The sequence below is a fragment of the Gymnogyps californianus genome, chromosome 2 (assembly GCF_018139145.2).
Source record: "Gymnogyps californianus isolate 813 chromosome 2, ASM1813914v2, whole genome shotgun sequence".
NCBI classification, from domain to species: domain Eukaryota; kingdom Metazoa; phylum Chordata; class Aves; order Accipitriformes; family Cathartidae; genus Gymnogyps; species Gymnogyps californianus.
Genome location: NC_059472.1, coordinates 87,524,810 through 87,549,879, shown reverse-complemented (window position 1 = coordinate 87,549,879; position 25,070 = coordinate 87,524,810). Strand labels below are relative to the sequence as shown.

Below are 25,070 nucleotides of genomic sequence, written 5' to 3'. Positions count from 1 at the left end.
ACTCCCAGTGGGATGGGGAGCAGAATCGGGAAAGAAGGTAAAACTCGTGGGTTGAGATAAGAACGGTTTAATAACTAAAGTAAAATATAATACTAACAATAATAATAATGAAATATAATAATAATAATAATAATAATAACAACAGTAAGGAAAAGGAATATAACACAAAAAAGAAGAGGGGAAAAAAGGGAAAAAAAAAAAAAACAAAACAGTGATGCACAATGCCATTGCTCACCACCCGCTGACTGATGCCCGAGCAGCAATTCGCCCCTCCTGGCCAACTCCCCCCAGTTTATGTACTGGGCATGATGTTCTATGGTATAGAATATCGCTTTGGCTAGTTCAGGTCAGCTGTCCTGGCTATGCTCCCTCCCAGCTTCTTGTGCACCTGCTTGCTGGCAGAGCATGGGAAACTGAAAAATCCTTGACTTAGGATAAGCGCTACTTAGCAGCAACTAAAACATCCATGTGTTATCAACATCATTCTCACCCTAAATCCAAAACACAGCACTGTACCAGCTGCTAAGAAGAAAATTAACTCTATCCCAGCTGAAACCAGGACAGTCTTATAAGAAAAGAGAGACAAGACAAAAAGAACTTCATGTAACAATGCAAGAAGGCTCACTGAATTACCAACCTCACCAGACTTGCTGTTATTTAATACAAAACGTCACTCAATTGCCCCATTATACTGTATGGTTTTTTCTCCTTATTTAATGGAATTGGATAGTATTTCCTTGTAAATATAGACTGAAAATGTACTAGTGGAAATATTATTTCACATTATTTCACATTACTTTGCTGGTTGCACCACAAAAGTCCAGAGTAGGCTCCTTCTTAATATGCGAAGCAGTAGAGAAGTCTGAAAGTGGGATCGGTGAAGCCCTTATTCCATTAGTCTTATCCCAGTTCATCCATGTCCTCTCAACATGTTGCTGAGGCCTTGGCCATTCTCAGCCTCTGGTCTGAGCAGTTCAGGAGGAAGAAGCTTATGGCCCAAACAGGTGACCCACTGAGCTGGCTCTTGACAACATTGCAGTGCCAAACTCTGCAGTAACCTTAGTTTCTCCACCCTAAAGCTTAATGTTCTCATCTGCCACAAAAATATTTTATTATTTACCTAATATTGTTTTCTTTATGTACTGAATTTTATCTTAATCTTGCCTTTAGAGTATGTGAGAGAACTTACTTTTTCACTTGTGTCTTTAATCAATTTATGCAATTAATCCATAAGGATTTCTTTACAGCATTTGTTATTTTCCCTCCACAGAGTCAGTTTAAGAACCACCTGAATGAGAGAACATACAGGTGCACCACCCTTTCAGTGTTCCAAGTGTGCCCTCCACTTCGTTATAGATGCATCCCACTTGTCTCATTTGAAAAACTGTTGCATTCAGTACAGCACCTAAATGCTGCTAAAACCAGCATGTTTCTTTGACATTTTTTGACTTAGCAGCATGATAAGTTTCAAAAAAACAACAGAATCATAAATAATCATATGTTGCTGACATATAATCATTTAGAAGTGTAATTCAACTGGGGGAAGATTTCATCACATTCTTAACATGTTCTGTCTAGCATGCACTATATCCCAAAGCCATCTTTTAAAATACAGCTTTTGAATAAGATTTAATAATATATTTTCATTAGAATCTCTGTTTTTAAAGTAAAATCAGTATTTTAAGATTAAATAAAAGAAGAAAAAATAGTGGGATCTCCTGTGTCTCCTCCTTTTGTTTTTACTTTCCTCTCTCAGACCCCAAGTTTTTCCATGTCTTTGAATGAATACTGCAGAAATAATGATGTGTCAAAACAGAAAGGAAAAAACCAGAAGGACAGAAAAGATCAAAGAAATAAGAAAAAGAGCCAGACCAATACTTTAAAATTAAGAAATGGAAAACTTATTTGATTCCAAAATTAATAAATTGTCTCTGCTTACATCGCATTCTTCAGTTAGCACATTTTTTCAACAAACATTTGATCTAGTTTCAAGCAACCATATCCCTAGGCGGATGAATCCCCAAAATAAAACTAAAATGGAAACAGGCAAACCAAAAAAAAAAGGTCAAAAAAAAGTCACAAGTCTCTGTGTCCAGATACATGCCTAACTTAACTACCAATACCAATGAAGAGCCATAGCTTTACTTGTTTAAAAAGAACTTATTTTCTGAAGGCTTCCAATGTAAACCTTATTGAAAAATTGCTGGAAGTAAAATTTGTTTTTGTCAAAAAATAGTAAAACCCAAAGTTTTCAATAATATTTGATTGCTACTTTTAAAAAGAAGGCTGGAGGGCCAAGGAAGAAAATGATGAAAGAAAAATGCTACATCTTCCAAAAACAATAGGACTGTTTTCTTTTGGAGAAAGGACAGCAGCTCATTTCTGACAACCTAAATGCATTTTTAATTGAAGTTTCACAAATAGTGAAGAGATCTAATCATATCATGCATAACCCAAGTATAAACAGTTTAAATACAAAATATCTTGAATGTTACATTGCAATGATAGGCCTAAGCTAGAATTTTGCAATCGAATTTGGACATCATGTTTCACAAAATAAAGAATTGTTTCTGAAAACAACTGCAATGATCAGAGACTTCAAATACATGAATAACAAGAGTGAGCTGGCATTGTTTGGTACAGATAGAGCAGCTATGATGAGCTCTGACAGCTTCTGTTTCTTCAACTACATAAAAGACCGCTAAAAAAATAATATCAAGTTCTTGTCATGTTCAGGGCAAGAAATTGGGTTCATATTGTCATAGGGTTGATTTACATTCAACATCATGAAAAAGTTTTTGATGGTAAATACAGTCAATATAGTGAAGTACTAGGTAAAGATCACTCAGAGGGACAGGATTATCTTGATACTGGAGGTTTTCATGACAAACTAAAAAGCCACATGCCAGAAAGTCCACACTGATCCTACCTGGAGGCAGGAGGATGGCATAGATCATCTCTTTTGGTCCCTGTCTGTTCTGTTTTCAAGGATTCTGTGGGTGTTGTTCAAGTTCAAATGCTAAATCAGCTAAACTGCTTGTGAAAAACAAAACTAAACCAAGAATAAACCCAAAGACATAAGAAATAAGGAAATCCTCAAACAGTTTATTCCAAACTCTTCCTGTTCCCTTTTTCTTCCCTTTTCCCTTCCCCTCCCCTCTCCTCTCATCTCCTCTCCTGAGACAGAACATCCAGTAAGCAATGATTTTCAAGTTAAAAAAAAAAAAAAGCAGAAAGCTGCCAAATATATGTCTTTATAGAACCTTTGTGCTTAGTGGAAAAAGGAGAATTTGCAAGATAATTTTTGAGGATTTAGTGAGGATAAGTGACAGCTTCATCCATAGCATAAATACAGGCATCTGAAAAATTACCTAGCTACTTTTAAAGCCAAAGCCAGTAGGAGACAACTCAATAAAGGCAAAACAATAATAATTCCTCAGTTCTTTTCCCTTTTCCTTCTCTCCCTCCATGCTCCTACTCTCAGATGTGGAAAAATTACACTCACTCGATACCTAATATAGCAGCAAAGGCTACTACGTGGAGTCTAGTTTATTGTTCACTGCAATGTTTGCTCTTTGCTTAGTCACAGCTCCCCTTCCCCAGGGATCTCCTGAGTGTGCTCAGAGCACCCAGGGGGTGGGCCAGGACAACAGTAATGGGGGTCTGGGGCCTGCACAGTGGACACCCCCTCCATGGAGTTTGCTAGGATTGAGGGTGTTGACAAGCTAACAAAAACCAAGACTCAAAGCAAAAACACCTGATTAAAAGACAAAGTGGGCATGGAGAATGGAGTTCTCTTCTGTCTCCAGTAGTAACTTCCAGTTGCCATTTAAAATACCATTTTCATTTTAATAAAAATTGGCTTTTCTTAGCTTAAAAGCCTCTTGGTCTTGGCAAGCTCCTTTTGCGAAAAGGCCTAAGCAAGTCTGCCTCGCATATCTAGCTGGCTCAGGAACCTGCGACAATACATAACTGTTATTCTTAGAATAGCCCTATCTTCTTATTACAACATCATAGGCTGGTATTTCTCAGCCTTGCAGCTTTAAGCCTGTGGGAAGAGAAGATTAGACTAGTGGCAATCTGTAGACCTATCATTATCTGTTATCAGGCAATCATTTATTGTGCATGAAAAGGTGGGAGGGTGAGGAAAATGTATTTCACAAGATACTTTTCATGATGTTGTATATTTATTGCATTGATTACATTATGGGAGCGATTCTGAAGAGGGGAAGTGTTTTGATTATATTGTGGTTTACTGGTACCTGCCAGCCTGGTGATAAAAAGAGTGCAAAACCCATCAGAGCAAATCAATATGTGACTACTTAGAAAGGGCAATTTAACTGCATCAGAGGGTGGTATTGTGCAACATCTTGTCTGTCGGAGAACGGTTTATGAATAGTCAACTTGAAGACAAACAGAGGAGCTGTCAACAAGCAACTGTCAAGAACAGAAAGTCTTTTCTTCCTGTATGTGTCGGATACATCAAATCCTGTCCATTCCAGGAATCATCACACATTTCAGCCTTCTAGAAACTGAAAAATATGTTAGTCTAGCCAATGTAATCAGTCAATTTAACACTATGCTGGCTATCAATCAAATGAGGAATCTGTGATCTCTTATCAGTTATAGAAATACATAACTACGGTCAAATCCTTGCTGTATGTATTGCCGTAGCAACACAAACACACTGAGCTAACTTCTGTTCTCTCTTATATAAATCTATGGTCAAGAAACTTTGCTGAAATCTCTCTTTTCTGTTTTTACACAGCAGAGTGTAATAAAAAGAGTGAGAAAGCATTCCAGCCTCCATGAACATTTCAGAAGTTATAAGTTCCTCCCTATTTTGCTTCACATTTCAGAGACAAATATGTCCATTTGAGATGGAAGCCGTCATACCACTTTTGTCAAATTGGGAATGTGAGGAAATGACAATCAGGCTGATATTAAATGAGTTTTAGCCTTAACTGAAGAGAAATTGTTTTCATGTATTCTCCATTTCCACAGCAGGAACCTAAGGAGAAATGACATCAATTCCCCTCTGTTTAAGTTGTAGAACTCTTAACAAAATCTCAAAGAGGTCTTTGGAATGGTTGATTTAGCTAAAAGAATAAAGTTTTAGCCCAAACCCTGCCATAAAAATAATTGGTGATGTAGGAAATAATTATTAATAAAATTTGATTGAATGTTTGCTTTATGTACATTTTGCTTTATTTTTTCCATCTGTAAAATGTAATTGCCAACACTTACCTAATGAAGCTTTTCCTCAGAACGTGTCTATGTATGAGGTGTTCCCACACAATATTACAAAAAAAGCTCTGGAATATCATGAAAACAGCCATGAATTAGCCATTTGATTGAAAGTAGGGCTTGAAAGTATTGGGTCGAGTAAGAAAGATATCAGGGCACACTATGGAAAGGAGGAAAAACCAGAACTAAATATTTAATAGCTACCTACCTGGTGAACAGTGCTTGAATGCATGAATTGGTGTTATAAATGATTGCTTTAACATTTCCTAACACCTAAAAATGACAAACACAGAAGTATTAAGTGGGATATTGTTATACTTCTACTCAAGCGTTCATAAAATGCATTTACGTAACTTAAAATTTGTGATTGTTGTTACCACCTGTAGTCATTTTTGCCCCTTAAAATTTTAGCTGTTGCTATATATTTCTGATTAAGAGCTGAAATAGATTTAGTTTCTAAATATCAAGAACAAATTTGGTTTTTATAAAAAAGTTCTGGTTTACAACTTCTATGCAGCTTAAGTGGAATTAACACTACTATATCACACTGTTAAAAATGTTGCAATTACTGATGCAAGCTTTAAAAATGGTGCTTTTCTGATAGTTCAGTCCTACAGGCATTGTGGAAGTAAGCATATTTTTCTTTTTAATAAGCATTTGTGATGAATAAACACTGTCAAATACCAGGAGGTAACAGAGCATTAAATGTTCAAATATAACTGGGTCAGGTAGCTGACTGACAGGACTGAATTAACAAATGAAAAATAAAATATAGAAAGTATTTGTTTACCTTGTCTCTCTACCACTGCAGCATTTGCATTTAAAATGCTGAAACTAAAGATTCTTTAAATCAATAATTTAAAAAAAAAGGAAAAAGTTACTGTATGTTCTGTGTAACACAAGTGTCTAAAAGAAATAACCATGTATATTTATCTTTAATTTCAAACCTATATTAATTAGATATAAACAAATGATGTGGACAATAAAATGAATGTAAAGAGGCATTTGGCATGGAAGCAAGTATTTCTGTATATATTGTCGCTGAAGTAAATGGAAGCAGGTTGTTGCAAGAAACCAAAATAAATCATTAAAGTTTTTTTTAACTGTCTCTCTAAGTTCCACAGAACATGAAAATACATTCATCTCTGTACAGGCTAGTAACTGTGAAGTGGAAGAGGTCACAGTCTGATTCCCACCCATACCATATGAAAGATTTAGAATCACATGCAGAAAGGCATGAAGTGAAGGGCAAAATGTGAATATATCCCAGAAGAAATTCTTTAGTCCTTCAAAAATACTGTTAATGGAGGGAAACAGGAATGATCTGTTCTGTTTTCATTCTATTAGAGGTACTGCAATTAATTGTCTTTGTACTTCAGGTGGCTAAATCTGATCTAACTTCAAAGTGTGTAAAAAAAAAAGAAACAACAACCCCCCTCACAGTTTAGAATCATTTTATGCTTCTAAAAAGCTATGAGGATATATATATGTGTGTGTATATATATATATATATATATATATATAAAAAACATTGTTTTCTCTTCAGGATAAAGAAAAGATTTTTGTTGATCTCTCTGATGAAGATAAAAGAGAAAAGGATAAATAACACCTTATAATGATGATGCTATGATTATTAATAATAATTTCCACTTCTGTAAGTACCATTCAACGAAATATATCAAAGTATTTTGTATTAAATGAACAGTACCTATGGTGAGGCAGGCAATGACATAGTATCTGTTCTTCTGAGGAGAAAACTGAAGCAGAGTTGCTGAAACAGTGATTTGAGGTCGCAGAGCCAGTCAATGACAACAGTTAGATGCAGAACTGAATAGCCACTGCACAGGGACAAATTGAGCATAATGGCAAGGCTTATCTATTTGAAGAGATCAAGGCAGAAAGGACAGTACACATCAAGAGTGAAAACCATTTGAAAAAAGAGCACTCCTGATCCCTCATTTTGAATATTAGCAAAATCTCAAGTTCTATCTTAAAACCTATCTCCAAATGGTCAACAAAATCATGGTCATCATTTTACTCCAGATGAAGTCATAGGATAATTAGCAAAACAATCAGTTTTACTTTGTGTTCTGTGTGTTTCTCCAAAGTACAGAGTAACTCTTTAGACAAAAATGGATTTCGGCAAAGGATGCAGTCAGCATTGAAGACTCCAGTTCCCCCCCAAATCTTCTTTTTTTCATAAAGTTAATCCAAAACTAACATTGATACATTCAGATTTTTAACTGCTTTAACCAGATGCAAACGCTTTGACTATCCATACTGTTAAACTAACATTAGTTTAACTCATCCTTTATGCACCTCCTAGTGAGCTTCTTTTTCATTAATATTTACTGTGAGAATCTTAAAAAAAAAAAAAAATCCCTCTTAAATAACTCCTGCATTGTCTAATGTCTCCATATTAATCTCACTTCATCTGATCAGCTTGCAGATTCAGCTATTAAATTAAACATACCCTCAATGAAGCAACATTGTTGGTCTGCAGGGCTTTATGCTTGGTATGAGCCTTATGCTTTGGCTTCTCTAGGCACTACTTCTCTTTCATGGAGTTTTCATCTGAAGCCCCAGGCAGCCTTATCCTGGCTCTCCTCTAAGCTACAGTCTTCATGCTTAATCAGACAGGTACAATCAGCCTGTGGTTTATGCAGAACCTGAAGCCCATCTCAGGCCCCCTCTAAATGGCATTACACTTATCAGGTTCTGTTGTGCCAGGAAAATAATTAAGTTGTTTTGATAACTATTCCAGCCACCGCCTTGTCTTTGCCATCATTACAGTGACCACCTTCCAAAGATGGTATTTTGAAATAAGATTTAAAAGAACCATACAAGCAGGTAATGCAAATGTCAATAAATATAAAATCAATTACAAATAAGAAAAAGCAAAAAAATGAGCCTAAATATTTATTTCCTAAATACTGGTTTTCAGCATACTTTTCTTGAAACAATAGCTTCACTTAGGTAGCTAAATTATCGCAACACAGACTCAAGGCTTGGTGCTTATTATGCCCTGTCCTGATTTCAAACCTTATGCTTTGATACACCTACCTTTGAGAACTGCTTCTCAGATTTTACTAAAAGTTGGGCATGCACCTCTGTGTCTTGGAGCAGGCATGGGGCAGGGGAATTGCACTCAGACTGAGGAAGACACAAGATAGATAACTCTACAGTATACTTTCACTGAGTACCCTTCGGTTGGTGTGACAGCTTATATTTCCAATACAGTCTGCAGAGTAGAGAAACAGTATACTTTAAATTCATTTCAGCCTGTGTTTTTCTTTTTTCTTTGGTTAATGATGCCAATAAATAAGCAGTGGCAAAGGACCTAAGTGATGCTTTAAGTCAAGCAATGACCTTACCTACCTTCCACTACTGTTCATTTGAAAGTTTAGTTTTAGATAAACATTTAAGGTATTTAAAGAGTCACCATTTAACAACCACATTCTGAAATGAGTATTGAGGAATGAACAGTTTTCTTCTTGTGAGTTGTTGTCCTGGTTTCAGCTGGGACAGAGTTAACTCTCTTCTTAGTAGCTGGTACAGTGCTGGGTTTTGGATTTAGGATGAGAATGATGTTGATAACACTCTGATGTTTTAGTTGTTGCTAAGTAGCGCTTATCTTAAGCCAAGGACTTTTCAGTTTCCCATGCTCTGCCAGCAAGCAGGTGTGCAAGAAGCTGGGAGGGAGCAGAGCCAGGGCAGCTGCCCTGAACTAGCCAAAGGGGTATTCCATACCATAGAACGTCATGCCCAGTATATAAACAGGGGGCAGCTGGCTGGGAGGTGTGGATTGCAGCTCTGGCATTGGTCAGTGGGTGGTGAGCAATTGCATTGTGCATCACTAGGTTTTTTTTCCTTCCCCCCCCCTTTTTTTTTGTTATATTCCTTTTCATTACTATTATTATTATATTTCATTATTACTATTGTTAGTATTATATTTTACTTTAGTTATTAAACTGTTCTTATCTCAACCCATGAGTTTTGCTTTTTTTTCCTTTCCTCCTCCTCACCCCACTGGGAGGGGGGAGGGGGAAGCGGCTGCGTGGTGCTTAGTTGCTGACTGGGGTTAAACCACGACAGTTGTGTACAGTATCCACAAAATGTTTAGCTTGTATCGGTTTGCAAAGCAGGATCTTAGGAAAAATACATCTTTTAAAATTGTGATTTGAAGGTTTGTGGTAGAGAATGTTGTGAATCAATAAGTGTGGAATTCAAAATCATCACTTTTTTGGTTTGAAATGCATTCATGTAAAAGTAAATATGTTTTAAGGATAGTAAATAGCTTAAAATATTTTGAATATTTCTGGAAATAACATATAGTTGAACAGCTTAGGAAAAATGTACATTTTGGGATCTGCTTCCTTTGAGTCAGCAGGCCTACAGTCTGGTTTTGTTTGTTAGGTGCTGCAAACTTGGAAGCCTGTTTACATATTTTAGGCCAAAAAAGTCTCTTTGATTGTATTGCTTCTCTTCTCGACATCTTACTCTTTTACTCTTGCATTATGCTGTATAACTTTCTGAAAAACATTCAGTCTTGATCTGTAGACATCTGTCTGCAAGTATACGTACATATATGTATATATACACATAAAATTGTGATTAAAAGTAGTAAAATACTCCTGTTACTGATGTATTCTTCAGATCACTGTGGATAACCCACAATTGGAAATTGTATAACATCAGTCAGTTCAGTATAACTTCAGTCAATGCAGTACTTGTCCAAAGTTAGGGCAATGGGTAACCAGACAAGTTCAAGGACATCAGATTCATAAAACAAAACAAAACGACTCCCCCCACAGGTACCTCTAACATCCCTATTCTAATCTGACAGTTGCAGATGCTGGGGCTGTGGGGGTAGGGAGTATAAAAAAAGCAAAAATTACAGTGGCTAGACTTGCATGCTCTCTCAAACCAGCATCTCCTATTGTCTCTGAGATAAAGTACTTGGCTAGATAAATAATGGGTCTCCCCTGCTAGAGTATCTCTTATATGCGTATTAGTGCAGACCTCAGCCCAGATCAATTAGTTCTGTGGAGGGTAAGGGAGAATCCATCCATTTGATGAACTCATGTTCCTTCCAGGGCCAGAGCTTTTATTCCTGCCTATCTCTGTGCACACCTTTTGGAACTACAGTGCATTTTGAGTGCCTCTGAAACAGCAAGAGATATCACACACACAGACAGATTTCAGTCAGAAGTTTCTGGTGAGAGAAAAATCTATGAGAAAAATATCCTTTCTTATTGTGAAGCCTTTAAAATAATGACAGATTTACCACCTGTTCCAGGGATTGATTAAAGTGACAGTGCTTGATGTTATGATGTGATAATTTCTGACCTGTGGACATAATTGATGACTATAGTGACTTCCTGTAAACCTGTATCTCATGTTATGGAACAGCCAAATAACAGGGTATGGCAAAGCATAAAAAACCAGTTTGGCTCTTTTCATCAGGCTGAAAACCTGCAACCCAGCTGTTGGTTTGGAGACTAGAGAGAGGAGAACAAAAAAATAAATTCTATGTGCTCTGAAATCCAATTTTTTGTGCAAAAGTAAGAGTGCAACCACTTTTCCAGATTTGACTACAACCTCGCATATAGGGCACAGGAGAAGTAGGAGGTATGCATGGGAAGGAAGCACTTGTGGAAACAGCTCTGGTTTCCAGGACTCCCCCCTAGGTATGGGGAGATGTATGTGGAAGGAATTAATTTCCCCATATAGTGTTTGTATCCACAGAACCAAAAGACTACTAAGAATTCTACTGAACTCTTCCTGAATGAAAACCAGATTTACCCTTACCTACTAAGTCAAAATCAGCACCTGCAGCTGATGTCAGCAGTGTTTTTCACAATATCATTCTCTAGAGAATTTGTAACAATAGACAGCTGAACACAAGAACCAGATGTTGGAAAACACAAGATAAGAAAAGTAAATGTCATTTGCCTTGTTTAATATACAGTCACTTAGGTTACCATCACACACAGAGTTTGGTTGTTTAATTAAGTTTGTGCTGATGTCACAAATTCAAGACAGCTAAATACATTGCCATTTAGCACATACATAAAACTTTCGATTAAACACACATAAATAGAAAATTAAAGCAATGCAGGTACTGCTACTGCAATCCACATTGAAGAACTACTGCGGTTATTAAGATATCTTCAGAGTTTTTAATTAGTTAAAATGCTAATGAAGGAGAATATTGGCTGAGCTGCTGTTGGTGCTGTATCCTAGCTGCTGTAAATCTCACAAAGGTCTGAAGTCATACAGTGGGGGCACTGGTTAATATCCTACCTGTCACTAGCACTCAATGTATTTTCTGTGTAATTTTAGGGTTGGCTGGGATGTTACAAGCTCTTATTTCAAGTACACTTCTTGCATTTTTGGTATGAATTAATTTATTTTGTTTTAGGTAATACTCATCCATCCTCCTTCACAAATACTGTCTTCTTTCCCACCTCTATATGCATAACCTTCTTTACTTGGAGTAAGCTTAAAGTGATAATTACAGTGAAGTTTCCTGGGGTCAAATCAATTTGTACTTTAATACATATTGGACAGACTTGGAAAACTCAATCTTTTTCTGTGCCACATCTTCAGAATAAATAGCATAGTACAATCACCATATATGAATAGAAATTTGATGTAAATAGGCACATGGCTTTGTAGAAGTAACATACACAAGCTTGTGTTTTCCTGTATTTTGCATGTTTCTTCCCTCAGCCCAGGAACTTTAGCTAGAAACTGTGATTAAAAGATATTTGAGGAATCCTAAAAGTACAGAAATTTTCTTTTTTTCCTCTCATTTCAGAAAAGGTCACTTTGAACACCCCTGAACAGCTTATGCTTCCCTGTTCCTTCTCATTGCTTACTATTTATGCTTATTGCTTTCACATTTAAGAAGACACAAGCATATTTGAAAGAATCATACTAAATCTGACAATTAATGACACTTTGCCAAGTTGATTGTTTATGCCATGTACTACAGTCTATTACGGTTTCCCTATATATTTTCCAGAGTCAGTAGGTCTGGATATATTACAGCCCAAACTCAGTATTTTCTAGCTGTCAAACTATTAATATAATGCTTCATTATATTAATTTTATGGAAAAGTTTTTCAATCTGAAGTTATACATGGCTTGAGTCTTTTGCCTTAAGCTATAAAGAAAACAATGTTATGAAAGGTAAACTCAAGGAAAAGACTGTAGTAAAGGCAAAGTTGTGACTGGCATGTGGAAAGCACCTTAACTGTACAAGGAAATAAGAGGCTGAACATACAGTGTTTTAAGGGGAGGGAGTATGTTTTCCATCTGAAGCATAAATTGCACATGAAATATGAAAAGAACAGAGATGTGTTCAGACAGCTGCTTTATGGTTTAGCAAAACCTTAAATAGAAATACATTTGGTATAAAAAGACAATACCTATGTAACTCTTGGTTCAATTTTCATTTTCACAGGGGGGAAAAAAATCTTTGTCTTTTATAGCTTCCAGTTTTCCCCTGCTGACTTATGATAGCCTCAAACCAAAATAACTAGCACCATTTACACTTTATGTTTTTATTGTTATGCCTTCAGCAACTGGAAGAAAAAAAAAAAAAAAAACCAGCAAGCAAACCCTAATGTCCTCCTTTAAGAAAGACCTTTGAATTACATACATTGAAATAAAACCCCATTCCAGCCAACATTAACAAAGATCATGCAATAGGCTACTGCTCCAAACATCTAAAATACATATACAGGCATACACAAACTTACAATTAGCTTTTTCAGTGTTTTGTATAAATACAAATACAATCTAGCTTTACTGGTGAAGGTGGAAAGAAATAACAGAGAAGACTGCAGTAGAGTAGGCTCCTTCGAAATTGCTTCGTGTAACTATAATATGAAAGAGGAATTAAGCCCTGTGGATTATCATAGCAAATTTACAGAAATTATGATAATACCTTCACAATTCTACAGGATGAGCTTAAAAAATACTGTAAGGACATTAGAATTTTCTAATGTAATTTGTAGGACTTCGGCTCAAAGAACTTCTTACTTCTCCTTATACACAACAGTAAATAGCAAGTAAGGATGAACACCCAACTGCAGTATTGCACAATATACAAGGCAATGTTCTTGACAGTGGACGCAGGAAGAAAGGTAACATGCCATAGCTATATCTAACCTGTGGCGCCCAGAACTGTGTCCCCATGCCAAGAAAAGACTCAGTTTTGCATCTTCCTCCCATTCCTCCCTGTCCTGGTTTGAGGAGAGCAAATAAAAATAGCTGAGACAGATAGAAGCCTCTACTCTCTCTAATGTGTGATCAGGATGTTAGAGAGTTTGGAGTTTCAGGAGTTTGGGCCTGGGACTGGGCATGCCCATGAATTCACTTGTCCTCCAAGTCAGATATCAATCACCTGCCTCTCTATCTGGTAAGTTCATGACACATCTGAAAAAAAATATTTCTGACTTTACAACTCTGTATTTGCGCCCTTTGTCTCTCCCATGTGCACCTGCATTCTAGCTGTGATTGCAGCTCTGTGCAATCCTGTATCCTTGACATACCCTTGAAGAGGTTCTTTTGTGTTCTGGCAGTAGTTTCACCACAACAATGTGGAAATCAGCATGGTCCTCATCTCCTACCAAAATATGCAGATGTACCAATTTTGTGACGCTAAAAAGAGTTCTTTTGACCACAATAATCCCCCAACATATCTTCACTTAAAAAGTAATTAAAGAACATTGTTCACACTTTCTAGAAGGCATTTACAGGCAAATAGGGTCTGAGACAGAAGACCATGGGATATCAGGATTCCTCTGCTGGAGACAACTGTGTGGGTGGAGGCAGTGGAGGTAAGAAATCTGTAGCAGTAGCCCTTTTTCTATACCATGATACAGAGGCACACTGTAAACCATCTAAGTTGTAAGCATTAGTACAGTACCTACCACAATGTAAACATGAATCTACCCTTTCCTTGATGTGTCTTCATCCTTCCTTTCCCCTCATCCCTCTCCACAAGAGAGATCATACCTTTTTTCTGAATTTAGGCAACCAAATAAATGTTTTCACTGTATTTATACATAAGAGTCTCACTAGTCATAAGGAGCTCATCTTGTTCTTTTTTCCCCTTTTCTTCTGCAACAGTAGTCATACAGAAATAAATTGCAAATAAAACGAAATCTAAATGAAGTCTGGCAAATTCTTGCTTCTAAATGGGGAAAATTCATTCATCTCACTATATAATTTGTTAACTGATTGATTCTCCCTTCTTTAATTGATTATATGTCTGCCTAACTTGAAAAGAGTTACTCTCTATTACAAAGAGCTGAGAACCAGATCAGCTGCACAGTTTACAGGAAATTTAGTAGATTAAAATTGAATTAATAAGAAACTGTCAAGCACTTTTAAACATGGGCCTTTAAGGAACTCTTTTCTAAGGCAACATTTTTTTCTTATTCCTCTACGTTTTGTTTTACCATTCCCTACCAATTCCTGAACTTCATAATTTATGATATATCTTTTCCCTCCAAATAATGCTGATATCTTCTCTACTGTGTATAATAATTGCAATTTTGACAGAAGTTGTGGATTAGCCTTGGACACACTAAGAATGCATAGTCAAATAAAATACTTCCTGAAACCAGGCAGTTATGTGTTATAACCACCATTTGCTGACAAATATTGAGTGCTACATGAGGATGAAGTGTAAGCCAAAGGAGCAAGGTACTTAATTTAGGGGAAATAGAATTATGCTACAGAACTCTGAGATAATCTGCTGTTTGTCTACTCATTTACTTATTGGACGCTACAGTAACAGGGACCCATGTAAATTTATGTCAAGATTTCTTTTGAGAACATCAAGATCTCAATTATCACATCACATAAAAATTCAGTTTCACAGAACTGGCCAGGCTAATTTGAGATGCACACTTTTGCTATGTAAATAAAGAAAAAAGATTGAGAGCGCATTTATAAATATGCCCATATTTATAAGACGTATATTGTTACAGAAATAGCTAATTGTCACTCCCATCACCATTACCAATGTCTTTGTCTCTGATGATCATCAGGAAAAGTTGTGTTGAGAACATGTTTAGCCAGCCACACAGAAGACTATAGAAAAAGAAATGTGTGCAAAAGAACATTAAGAAATCAAGATACTCAGCTGTGCATCTTCTAAGTTATGTCTTCATTCCAATGTGTTGCAGATGAATTGATGCTGGATATTGAATGGAATGGGGATGGCATTTGTTATCGATGTGGTCATTATATACTGAGTAATCTAATATATTATCTGGTTTGGGGGTTTTTTTGTTTGTTTGCTTTCCTTTATCAAAGTATTTCATGGTTCTCCTCTGACTTGCCAGCTCTTCACAGAAATTGCAGAACGAAAATTTTGTGATATGAGAAAGGACATATTTGACAAGTTCATTTTCCACCCATATAGAGTTTTTGCTTGCTAACCTACCCCACCCCAAATAGAGAAAAAGGATCATGTAGAGTAAAACAAAACAAAACATTTCAACAGGAATGACTTTCTGCTGATAGTAAATGATGGACCTCCTCAGACCTTCTGAATCTGTAAGATGTAGAGGGAAACCACAGCAGTCAAAGATTACTTCAGATGAAATATATGGATACTGTTTTTCCAGTGTGAACATCTGAGTCTCCTTCACACACATAAACATTCTAGTAATTAAAAAAAAATCCACAAACTATTTTGTGTGTAAAACTATTTACTGTAACCGGAAATAGGATTTAGAAAATTTCTCTGTTCTTATTCCTTGGTTTTAGTGAATAAAGGGCATGATATTTTGTAAACTTATTATAATACACCACATTTTTGCGTGTGCTTTTCTGTAGGCAATTTTCTGTAGGCTCTCTGTAGAACAATTAAAATTTGAAAAGCTGAATTCATATTTTATATTATAAATTCAAAATACTTAAGCAGTTTATAGAAGATTACCAGTCATAAAGAAACACCATATAGATTGGTCAAAATTAAATTGCAGTATCTTTTTACAAATGTATATGTCCCTATACTTATTTTGCATAAACATCTACAATCTTATTTGGAGTTATTCTATCTCATAAATTAAAAGCATGTTTTGTATTTATGTAACTAATACAGTGAGAGAAAGGTTGATCATTCTATTTTACACAACTAGTATTTTATTTCTATAAGACACTGGATAATGTTTTGCTTTATTTATTCTTAAATATGAAAATGGTCTCATTTTTTTTCACAAACTATGATGTTGTAAAATTCCTTCACAGATTAATGAAGATTCTTCAAATGCGAAGTGCAAAACAAAACGTACATAGGGATTAGAAACTGTTACACGTAACATAAGTGCTAGTTTGCAACTGTAATTCAAGTGATCGTGCTTATAGTAAATTGGCAATAGGGGGTGGAACTCTTCATTGCTAGGAAATCACATTCTATTCCCAAATTTATCATGCTTGAAAATTCTGTTTATCATTTGGTAGAATCATGAGATAAGTAGGAAGCCTAAAATACCATCACAGTTTGAGCTACCTGACATCTTTGTAGATAGTTTGAACAGACAGATAAAATAAATTAACCTATTCTCTGAGGATCTATGTATAGTTGAGGAGCAGGGTAAGAGAATGGCAATGGACAGATGTGATTTTTTTCCAGAACCACTTGTTAGAGCAGAAAAGATCACTGCTCCCACTACTTGCTCATTGTCGCCCCGTTTCAAGAGGTTGTCGACCCTGGATTGCCAGCAGAGTTGCTCATATGAGCAATCAAAATGAGGTTGGCACACTACTTATATTCATAGCCTGGATCTCTGCTATTCATCTGTATCTGTCTTCTCTTAGTATATAGGACCTCTTTTCAGCAGATGACCAGCTCTCCAAGTCTAGAAAGAGTTTGTAGGAATAAAAAATTTCAGATAGCAAAACTTGCAATCTTAGTAAGTAAAGTGCTAATTTTAAGTCAGTTTATAGTCTCTGAAAGATTCTTTAGGTAGCAGAACTGCCTGGGAAAAGCATTTAGCAGGTTTTCAAATATGAACTACATTATTAACACACTTTCAAATAAAATTATATTAAAATAACATTCCAGATATAATTTCCAATAAAATGCATATTATGTACTTATTATTTCTGAAAAAATTCAACATATTCAATATATTCCTATTTAAACTAAGAATTTTGTTTTCTGTTCTAAATCAGCACAAACAATATAAAAATCTCATTCTACCCCCTACCTCCTTCTTTCTTTTATTTTCCGATTCAGAACTGTGTGATATTTTGTTTCAGTAATGGCTGCTTGTTTTTAAGGCATGAAACCTCTAGTGTCTGTGGACATATTCCATTCTTCCCGTGCATAGCAGTCCTGACAACTAAAGACCAGGGCTCCTGTAAGTTAAGTCTCTTTCTTTGCAGTCTGCCAGGCAGACTGCTATGGAGATAATACCTGTGGGCCAGAGTTTAGTTTAATTCATATAACAATAAGCAAGTTAAATAAATTTCTATCAAGAACAATGTATGTTGGAGTATATACAAGTGCAGGAAAAAAACAAAAGCCCCAGGGAGACTGATGGAAATTATTTCAAAAATACAAAAAGTAACTTTATAAATACAGGACAAAATGTGCAGCTACCCAACTTTTGAGAACTTACTTGTCTAATGTAAGCATTTACATGAGTAATGTTAGTACTATAAACAGTTTAACAAAATACTAATTAGTCAGCAATGACTTATGGCGTGAGAATCGAGAAGTACGTCCTTATATTCAGTGTTGAAAAAGGATGTTAGCTTCACAGAGGCTCCAACCTCCCTAACGCCTTATGTTGAGTGATTTCCCTTCTCCTGACCCATGGGATTGATCCCTCACTGAGTTCCCAGACACAGCTCTTGCTCTGGCTGCTCCCCCGGCTGGCTGGCTGAGGATGTTAAGGAGGCATGTAACAACACAGGGCATCGTAACAGGTACTTGGATGTTTTAAAGACTCAAAAAGAAGCAGGCCTGTCTTCATGAGTAAACTAGGTTCAGATGCTAGTCATCAGTCCTGAGATCTGATTCTTATTTGGCATATTTTAGAAAGCTTCTACCTCAAGAAAAAAGGAGAAAGCTATATTTATGCCACAAGGTGAGGAATATCTCAACAAGAAAGAATGTGCACTGTTTCTTAGGGACAGGAAATTGTCCTGTGTGGCACAAGACAGAATGATCTGACTGAAAGTAATATGTTATATTTTGTAGTTGACGTACAAATAAGTGTACTCTTTTTTTCCTGAAAATAAGAATCAAATATTTTTAATGAACTTTGTATATTGATTACATAATGCTCCACATTCTGTGTCAAGATACCCATACAATATTTAAATTTATTTTCTCTGTATTACCTGTAGAGTTGGCAAGTTGTCAGGGACTTTTTTTTGAGTGCTATATGCATGTTGTATATAATTCTTTCAACCCGTTGTATGCAATCCTTAAGAATTTCCACAGATATTTATTACAGATATACACTGAATATATTAAGTGCTAAAACTTTGGATAGTCATCTCATCCAGTCTTACCTCTAGAAGACCGTAACAATAATCAGATCACATTTGGTGACTAGTGTTAAGCTAAAGTGTTAAACCAGAGGAAAAAATCAAAGTGAAGAAATGTAACAAAATCCATCACAATCACCCTTCATACAGGTGAAGTAATAAAAAGATGCAATGGCTTAACTATGAAACATGGAGATAAACATTGGCAGGAATACAGAAACAAGGAAACAAGGAAAAAAGTGGCATAAAATAACTTATCTGGCTCTAGTGACTATCTAGAGTAATACCTTTACTGATATCGAACAACATTTTCTCAGGTGGATGATATACTATATTTTTCTACTCAGAGAAATCAAAAAAATGCTGGGATAAGATTCTTTCTGTCCCATTTGAAAAATGCTCAGGTAACTGATCTGTGGCCAAATGTGGCTGTAAGCATATACCGGAGGAAAATATACTGCAGATGTTCGTAAAAAGGAACTGTGGGTTCCTGTAAATGAAATAGAGGAATAGACTTCCGAAAAAGAGTATTATGTGAGAATTTCTAGTGCCTGGGTCAGCTTCAATGGCTTGCTTTGGCCTTGGTTTTAGGCACTTTTTCATAATGGTGCTATATGGCAAACTAATCAGTGCCTGTAAGTTCACAGGGATACAGTTTTGAACTCTTATGAAGAGGTGTAGTAGGAAAGGGACTGTTAAACCCCACTCGATGCTTTGAAAATTTACCTCCTAGTGTTCTTGAAAATTATTTCTCCTGCATGGAGAGGACTAGAAGGAAGGAAGGAACTAACTGAAGTAAGATGTTCCTAAAGAAAAAAAAAGAAAAAGACTACAACTAGAAACACAAGTTGCTTAAATCAGAACATTTATAGGTGATTTTGGGAAGTTCAGAAGCTATAATCTTTAAACCTCATTTTTTCTATGTTGTTACAAGGTAACTGGTTGCCTTATCAGCAATCATTAAATGGGAAGACAAGTGTTATTTTGCAAATAGAAACTTGGGAGTTTTACACCCCCCGTCGTCTTCAAAAAGGAGACCTCTGGTAGTTTCTGGACAGACTATTCAAAGAAATATAATTTTTTGTTTTAAGTTAGTAATTTTAAATACTACTCCAATATCTTCTACATCCCCCTATGTCCTAATGAGTTTGTTTAGAGCTATTTTTTGTGTATGACTGAGTCTCAAATTTGCGATTTTTCCAACAGCGAAACAGAAGATAACCACTACTGACCCCAATTATAGTCAAGATTGTACAGACTTATTCATACATGCTGAATGATTTGGTCTGTAATAACAATACATGTATTTATAGAATTCTTCTTTTCTACCTCCCTGAAGCTACACACTGACCAAGATAAAGGAGATGGAAATTTAAAATACATATTAACAGGAGATGGGGCTGGCAGTCTGTTCATTATAGATGAAAATACAGGAGATATTCATGCTGCAAAGAAATTGGACAGAGAAGAAAAGTCCCTGTATGTGCTACGTGCCAAGGCTATAGACAGAAAAACTGGAAGACAAGTGGAGCCAGAGTCTGAATTTATTATTAAAATCCACGATATCAATGACAATGAACCAAAATTCACCAAGGACTTGTACACCGCCAGTATTCCGGAGATGTCTGGAGTTGGTAGGTAAAAACTTATCCTTATGTAAAATACAAATGTGTTTGAGTTGATTTGGAAATTATAAGTAATTTATTATTTGAGGCATTTAATACTAGCTTCTGTGAATAGCCATGGAACAATTTTTGTTGCCAGTAATGTATCATAAATGATTGGTTTCTCTTTTTATTTATTTGTTTCATCTTCATCCACTTTTTAATCCCTTTTCTACACTATAAGCTACTCTTTACTCTTTTAAGCCCACCAGAACCATCAAGGAATGTAGCATGTATGGTTGTCTTATCAGTTACTACATAGTTTTGCCACAGCTGAGAATATCACTTGCATAAAATGTATCCTCTTTGTATTTGTAAAGTCTAATTTACCAAACCTTTCTGTACCTTTAGACACAAACAACTTTAAACATGTAAGTACAGAAATCAATTAATGTATCAAAATGATGCAAAACATGTTCCTACAAATACCTAAAAATTTGTTTGGGGGTTTTTTTGGTTTGATTTTTTTTTAAATTACTTTTTACCTTTGGTATCACTACTAGTAGTTATTTTTGTTGGGTTTTTTAATATGGACTTGTCTGTTTGTGGTTTTTTTTTAAGATACCAAATGTATGAACCCCTTCCCCAAAGAAATAACTCTTTTTGTTTAAAAAAATGTTTTTCTTCATGGATAAAAACTTACAGCTATTCACAACTGCTGCCCTGAAAAGTAAAAATGTGGAGTGACAGTAGAAGACAGGTGAGAAATGTAGCATCAAAGGAAAATAATTCTCTGAGTTGTGTTCAAACAATATAAAGTGATAGATAACACTCACCAGCACACATTCATCAGAAGTCATCATAATTACCCAAGTGCTCCACTCTTTTACAGCACAGACAGTCTCTCTGATAAGATGAGTAAGCATAAAATACATAGGCTATGGGAAACAACTGACAGATAAATTCTCAAGAGTTATTTACTTATCATGAATTACTGTAATGGTTTGCAAAATCAGCCCTGTATGATGGCATTGCTAAGAGAGACAATAAAATACCAATCAACATTTGTGACTAATATGTATCTTTGCAAAATAATTTCCAGAAGCTAATAGTTATCTCTGAGAGCAGTAGCAGAAGTATAACGGAACGGGACTCTTTTATAACTCTCTCTTATAATCATGAGAAGGGAATACTTACACTACTATGTATAATGTGAAGAGTCCAAGAACGGTTCTTTTAAAGATACATGGAAAATAGAGAAATTCTTTCCATTCAGATGTACTTTGCTGATAATCTGTGAAGGAAAAATGTTGGCAGTGCACCTGTCATATTTAATTTGAAATATATTTGTAAGGAAAGAACTCTACAGGAATAGATAGGATCAAAAGCATGATGTCCATGTTTAACCTTATTACTTAGTCCAACCTCATTAGAGTCAATGGAGAAGCATGAATAAAAGAAAACAGAATATGATCCAACGCTTTGGCACTGCCTGTGAAATTTTAAGTCTATGAAATGTCTATATTTGATGAGGATGATGACAGTATAAGTACCATTATGTACTTTAAGCTGAGAAAGTGTCCATAAAAGACCCAAGTAAAGGTGAGTTTTACTGTGAAGAAAGAATTAGAGGAAAAGGATTTCAACAGTAAAAAAAACCCCTTTAACTTCCAATATGAAGGCAAAAAAGGGATTTGAGTTACTCTTTGCTCTGTTTAGTTGACACTTGCATTTGGGGATATAAAAACTACACTGGAATAGCAATTTTTAGCATTTGGATTTTTAATAAGTAAAAGTAGTTTTGCAATTTCTTAAAGCAGCAGAGAATAAGAACCCAAATCCAGATCAGTCCATTCAATAAGCAGAAATTTTATATTTCTGAAGTCAGTCATAAGAATGCTAATTCAACAGTCAGGATGTACATATAGGTAAACAAGGAATACACAAATATATTCCTTCTTGGAGTCCCTTTGTCCCATTCCTCCAGATAAGGAAGCAGATGCCATAACTGGAGAAAATAACTTGGGAGTGAAAAGGTGAGATTCTTACTGTAAGTGGAATACAACTTACAGGTAAGCAAGTGGTACTCTTGTAAACCTTCCCATAAAGCAGACAAGAGAACATATAAAATACAGAATGAAGATAGTGTAGTTCTTGAAATATCTAGACAAAAGAAAGCTATATGAAAGTAAGTCAGCAAATATGCTCTAGGCAGCACATACAACAAAATGCAGGGAAAAGAAGAAAAAAGAGAGAGTGACAAAAATTAAACTAAAAACTGATACAGTGTGGCAATGGGCTGTGGAAGTAGCTCCTGGTGCATACTTTCCACAGTGGCTAGGATATCCATTAAAAAATCTCCAATGCATTATGAAAATGGCATTTAAGCAGTTGTAATTATTCTTCATTCAATAGGTATGATTTAATGAACAACTACTAACTTTTCTTTTGTCTGGATACGCAGTCCAAACAATTTTTTCCTGAACATAGTGTTTATTGCAGAACATCACAAATTTAGAGAATTGTCAATTATGCAAGTAGGTTCATTATACCTCAACTCTTAATCTCTTCAGTGGTTTTGGTATATATTGCTGTTCACAGATTAGATATGTGTCAAATAGAAGTCCAAAAGCTAAACTTGGTAAGGAAGTAGGGCCAAACCTTTTAGATGGTTCTGGACTGTAGAATTCAAAATGGAATTTGAGGTTGGAGGGTTGTGTAAAATAAGTCATGATGGAAGAACAAACTGAGAAGATTTTGAGTGAGCAATGCATATTAGGGTTATTGCTGCTGTGAAAGTAAGTGCATCTGAAAGAAAAGGACAGAAAATATACTGAAAATGAAAAGAAAGAAAGAAAAAAGACTGAGATCACAAAACTGCATTCCAGAAAACCAGAATACTTCAGAATAAAAACTTAAGTGCCCCTCAATTCTATATGTTCCTCTATAACAAATGGAAGAAAATAAGAATAATAAAATAAAAACAAGAATCCCTGGAATAGGGTGATCATCTTTATTAAGACTACATCAAATGAAAAAGTCAGTGTAGTCCTGCATTACCTTCATAAATACTTAAGATAATGAAGGTTATTTGTTATAACTGTATATACACAGATCCTTGCACACCTAACCAAATAACTTTTCTGACTGGAAACAACTATTCAATTACACTATACACATTTTAAGAAATAGATATACTCATGATGAGCAGGTCAAAAATTTGTGGGAAAATCTCAGTTTCTTCCCATCCTTCACTTCCTCCCTATTTTGTGTCTTAAAACACAATTTTTTTTTTAACTGTTATATTTATTATGTTTGCCAAGTTCAACAAATATGACAGCAGATATTTATGAAAGCTCAGGAAATTGTCACTAAGATTGAGAAATTGAAGAGGAATCATCACTAGCAATGTTTCCAGCTGCATGTGTATCTGTTATTCAAATGACATATCGTACTACATATTTCTCACTGTGTTACTGACTGTTTCTTGGAATAGCTAGATCTACAGCACACAAGGGAAACTGATAAGTCAACACCTCTGACAGAATGTGTGATTTTCAGTACCAATAGGCAAACCTCACTCATGTCTAACTAGTTTGATAATAAGAACAGTGAAAGCTTAACATGGATTTTCAGCACAACCTATCCAAGCCTGGGGGGAAATATGAATGCTTCTTTGTGCACTAGTTTGTGCTAATCCTATGTTGTAACATCTGCACTGCAGCCATCAAGCTATACATAAATTAGCCTTGCTATGCCTAAATGGGATCCAGTCATATCTCCAACAGCATTATGGGTAAACCTAAAATGCTGTGTACCAAAGTTAGTACTGGAAGCAATCAAAACCACTGAAGTGAGCTGACTGCAGTGTCATTTCAGATAGCTTTTATGGAAATGATCACGCTAAATGCTCAGAGTGATATTAACTTAAAAAATTAAATGAGAAAGTTAATTTAAGAGATTCTAAAACTCAATAACATGGAATTTCTCATTAAAATCAGCTACTATACTGAAGAACTGGAGGATAATAACTGCTGTAGCTATATTTTTAAAGAGTGCTAGAGTTGACTGGAAGAATCCTGAGATTTATGTGAGACTAGGTAAATTGATTCAATAAAAAATAATTCCAAAAAATGAGAAAAAGATGCTAGACAGACCCATAAAGGTTAATGAAAACATAATATAGAAAGTAAAGGAACAAAAGACATTCAACATTTTAAATTAATGGAATGCCAAAGCTGTAAGCTACAATCTTGGTCACAATGAAGAGCAAGTGGATCTGAAGCATGACCTATTCTGATTTGGCTATATTTTAGAAATACTATAAGAGGAAACTTCGGAGAAGCTAAATACATATTTTGTATCTTGAGAATAATCTTTTCATTTCTTCTTCATGTAGAAGGAAAAGTACAGCCCTGATCATACTTAAAATCTACTCATTTCATCTTCAAGGCTTACACAAGTAGAAGCTATGATCCAACTATTTTTCCAAGTGAAAGATGATTGCTAAAAAAACAAAGTAAAATGAAATCAAAACTAACCCTACACCTCACTGTGAAAACCACTTTTCTCAGGATATAAATAAAGGTATGAAGAAAATTTTAAAAAGGGAAGTTAGCAATGAGATGTCCTGTGAAGTTCAATCCCTTTTGACACCTGGGTCAATATTATGACATCCTCCTGTACCTG

General features: G+C 35.5%; 1 protein-coding gene across 2 annotated transcripts in view; it reads left to right on the top strand.

Moving 5' to 3' along the window:
• Window positions 1-25,070, top strand: part of CDH9 (cadherin 9) — a 71,367-nt gene that overhangs the window by 5,664 nt on the left and 40,633 nt on the right. For both annotated transcript variants that reach the window (XM_050890691.1, XM_050890692.1), the window contains exon 2: window positions 20,117-20,411. In XM_050890691.1, the coding sequence (XP_050746648.1) occupies window positions 20,117-20,411 (295 nt within the window). The remainder of the gene's footprint in view (window positions 1-20,116; window positions 20,412-25,070) is intronic.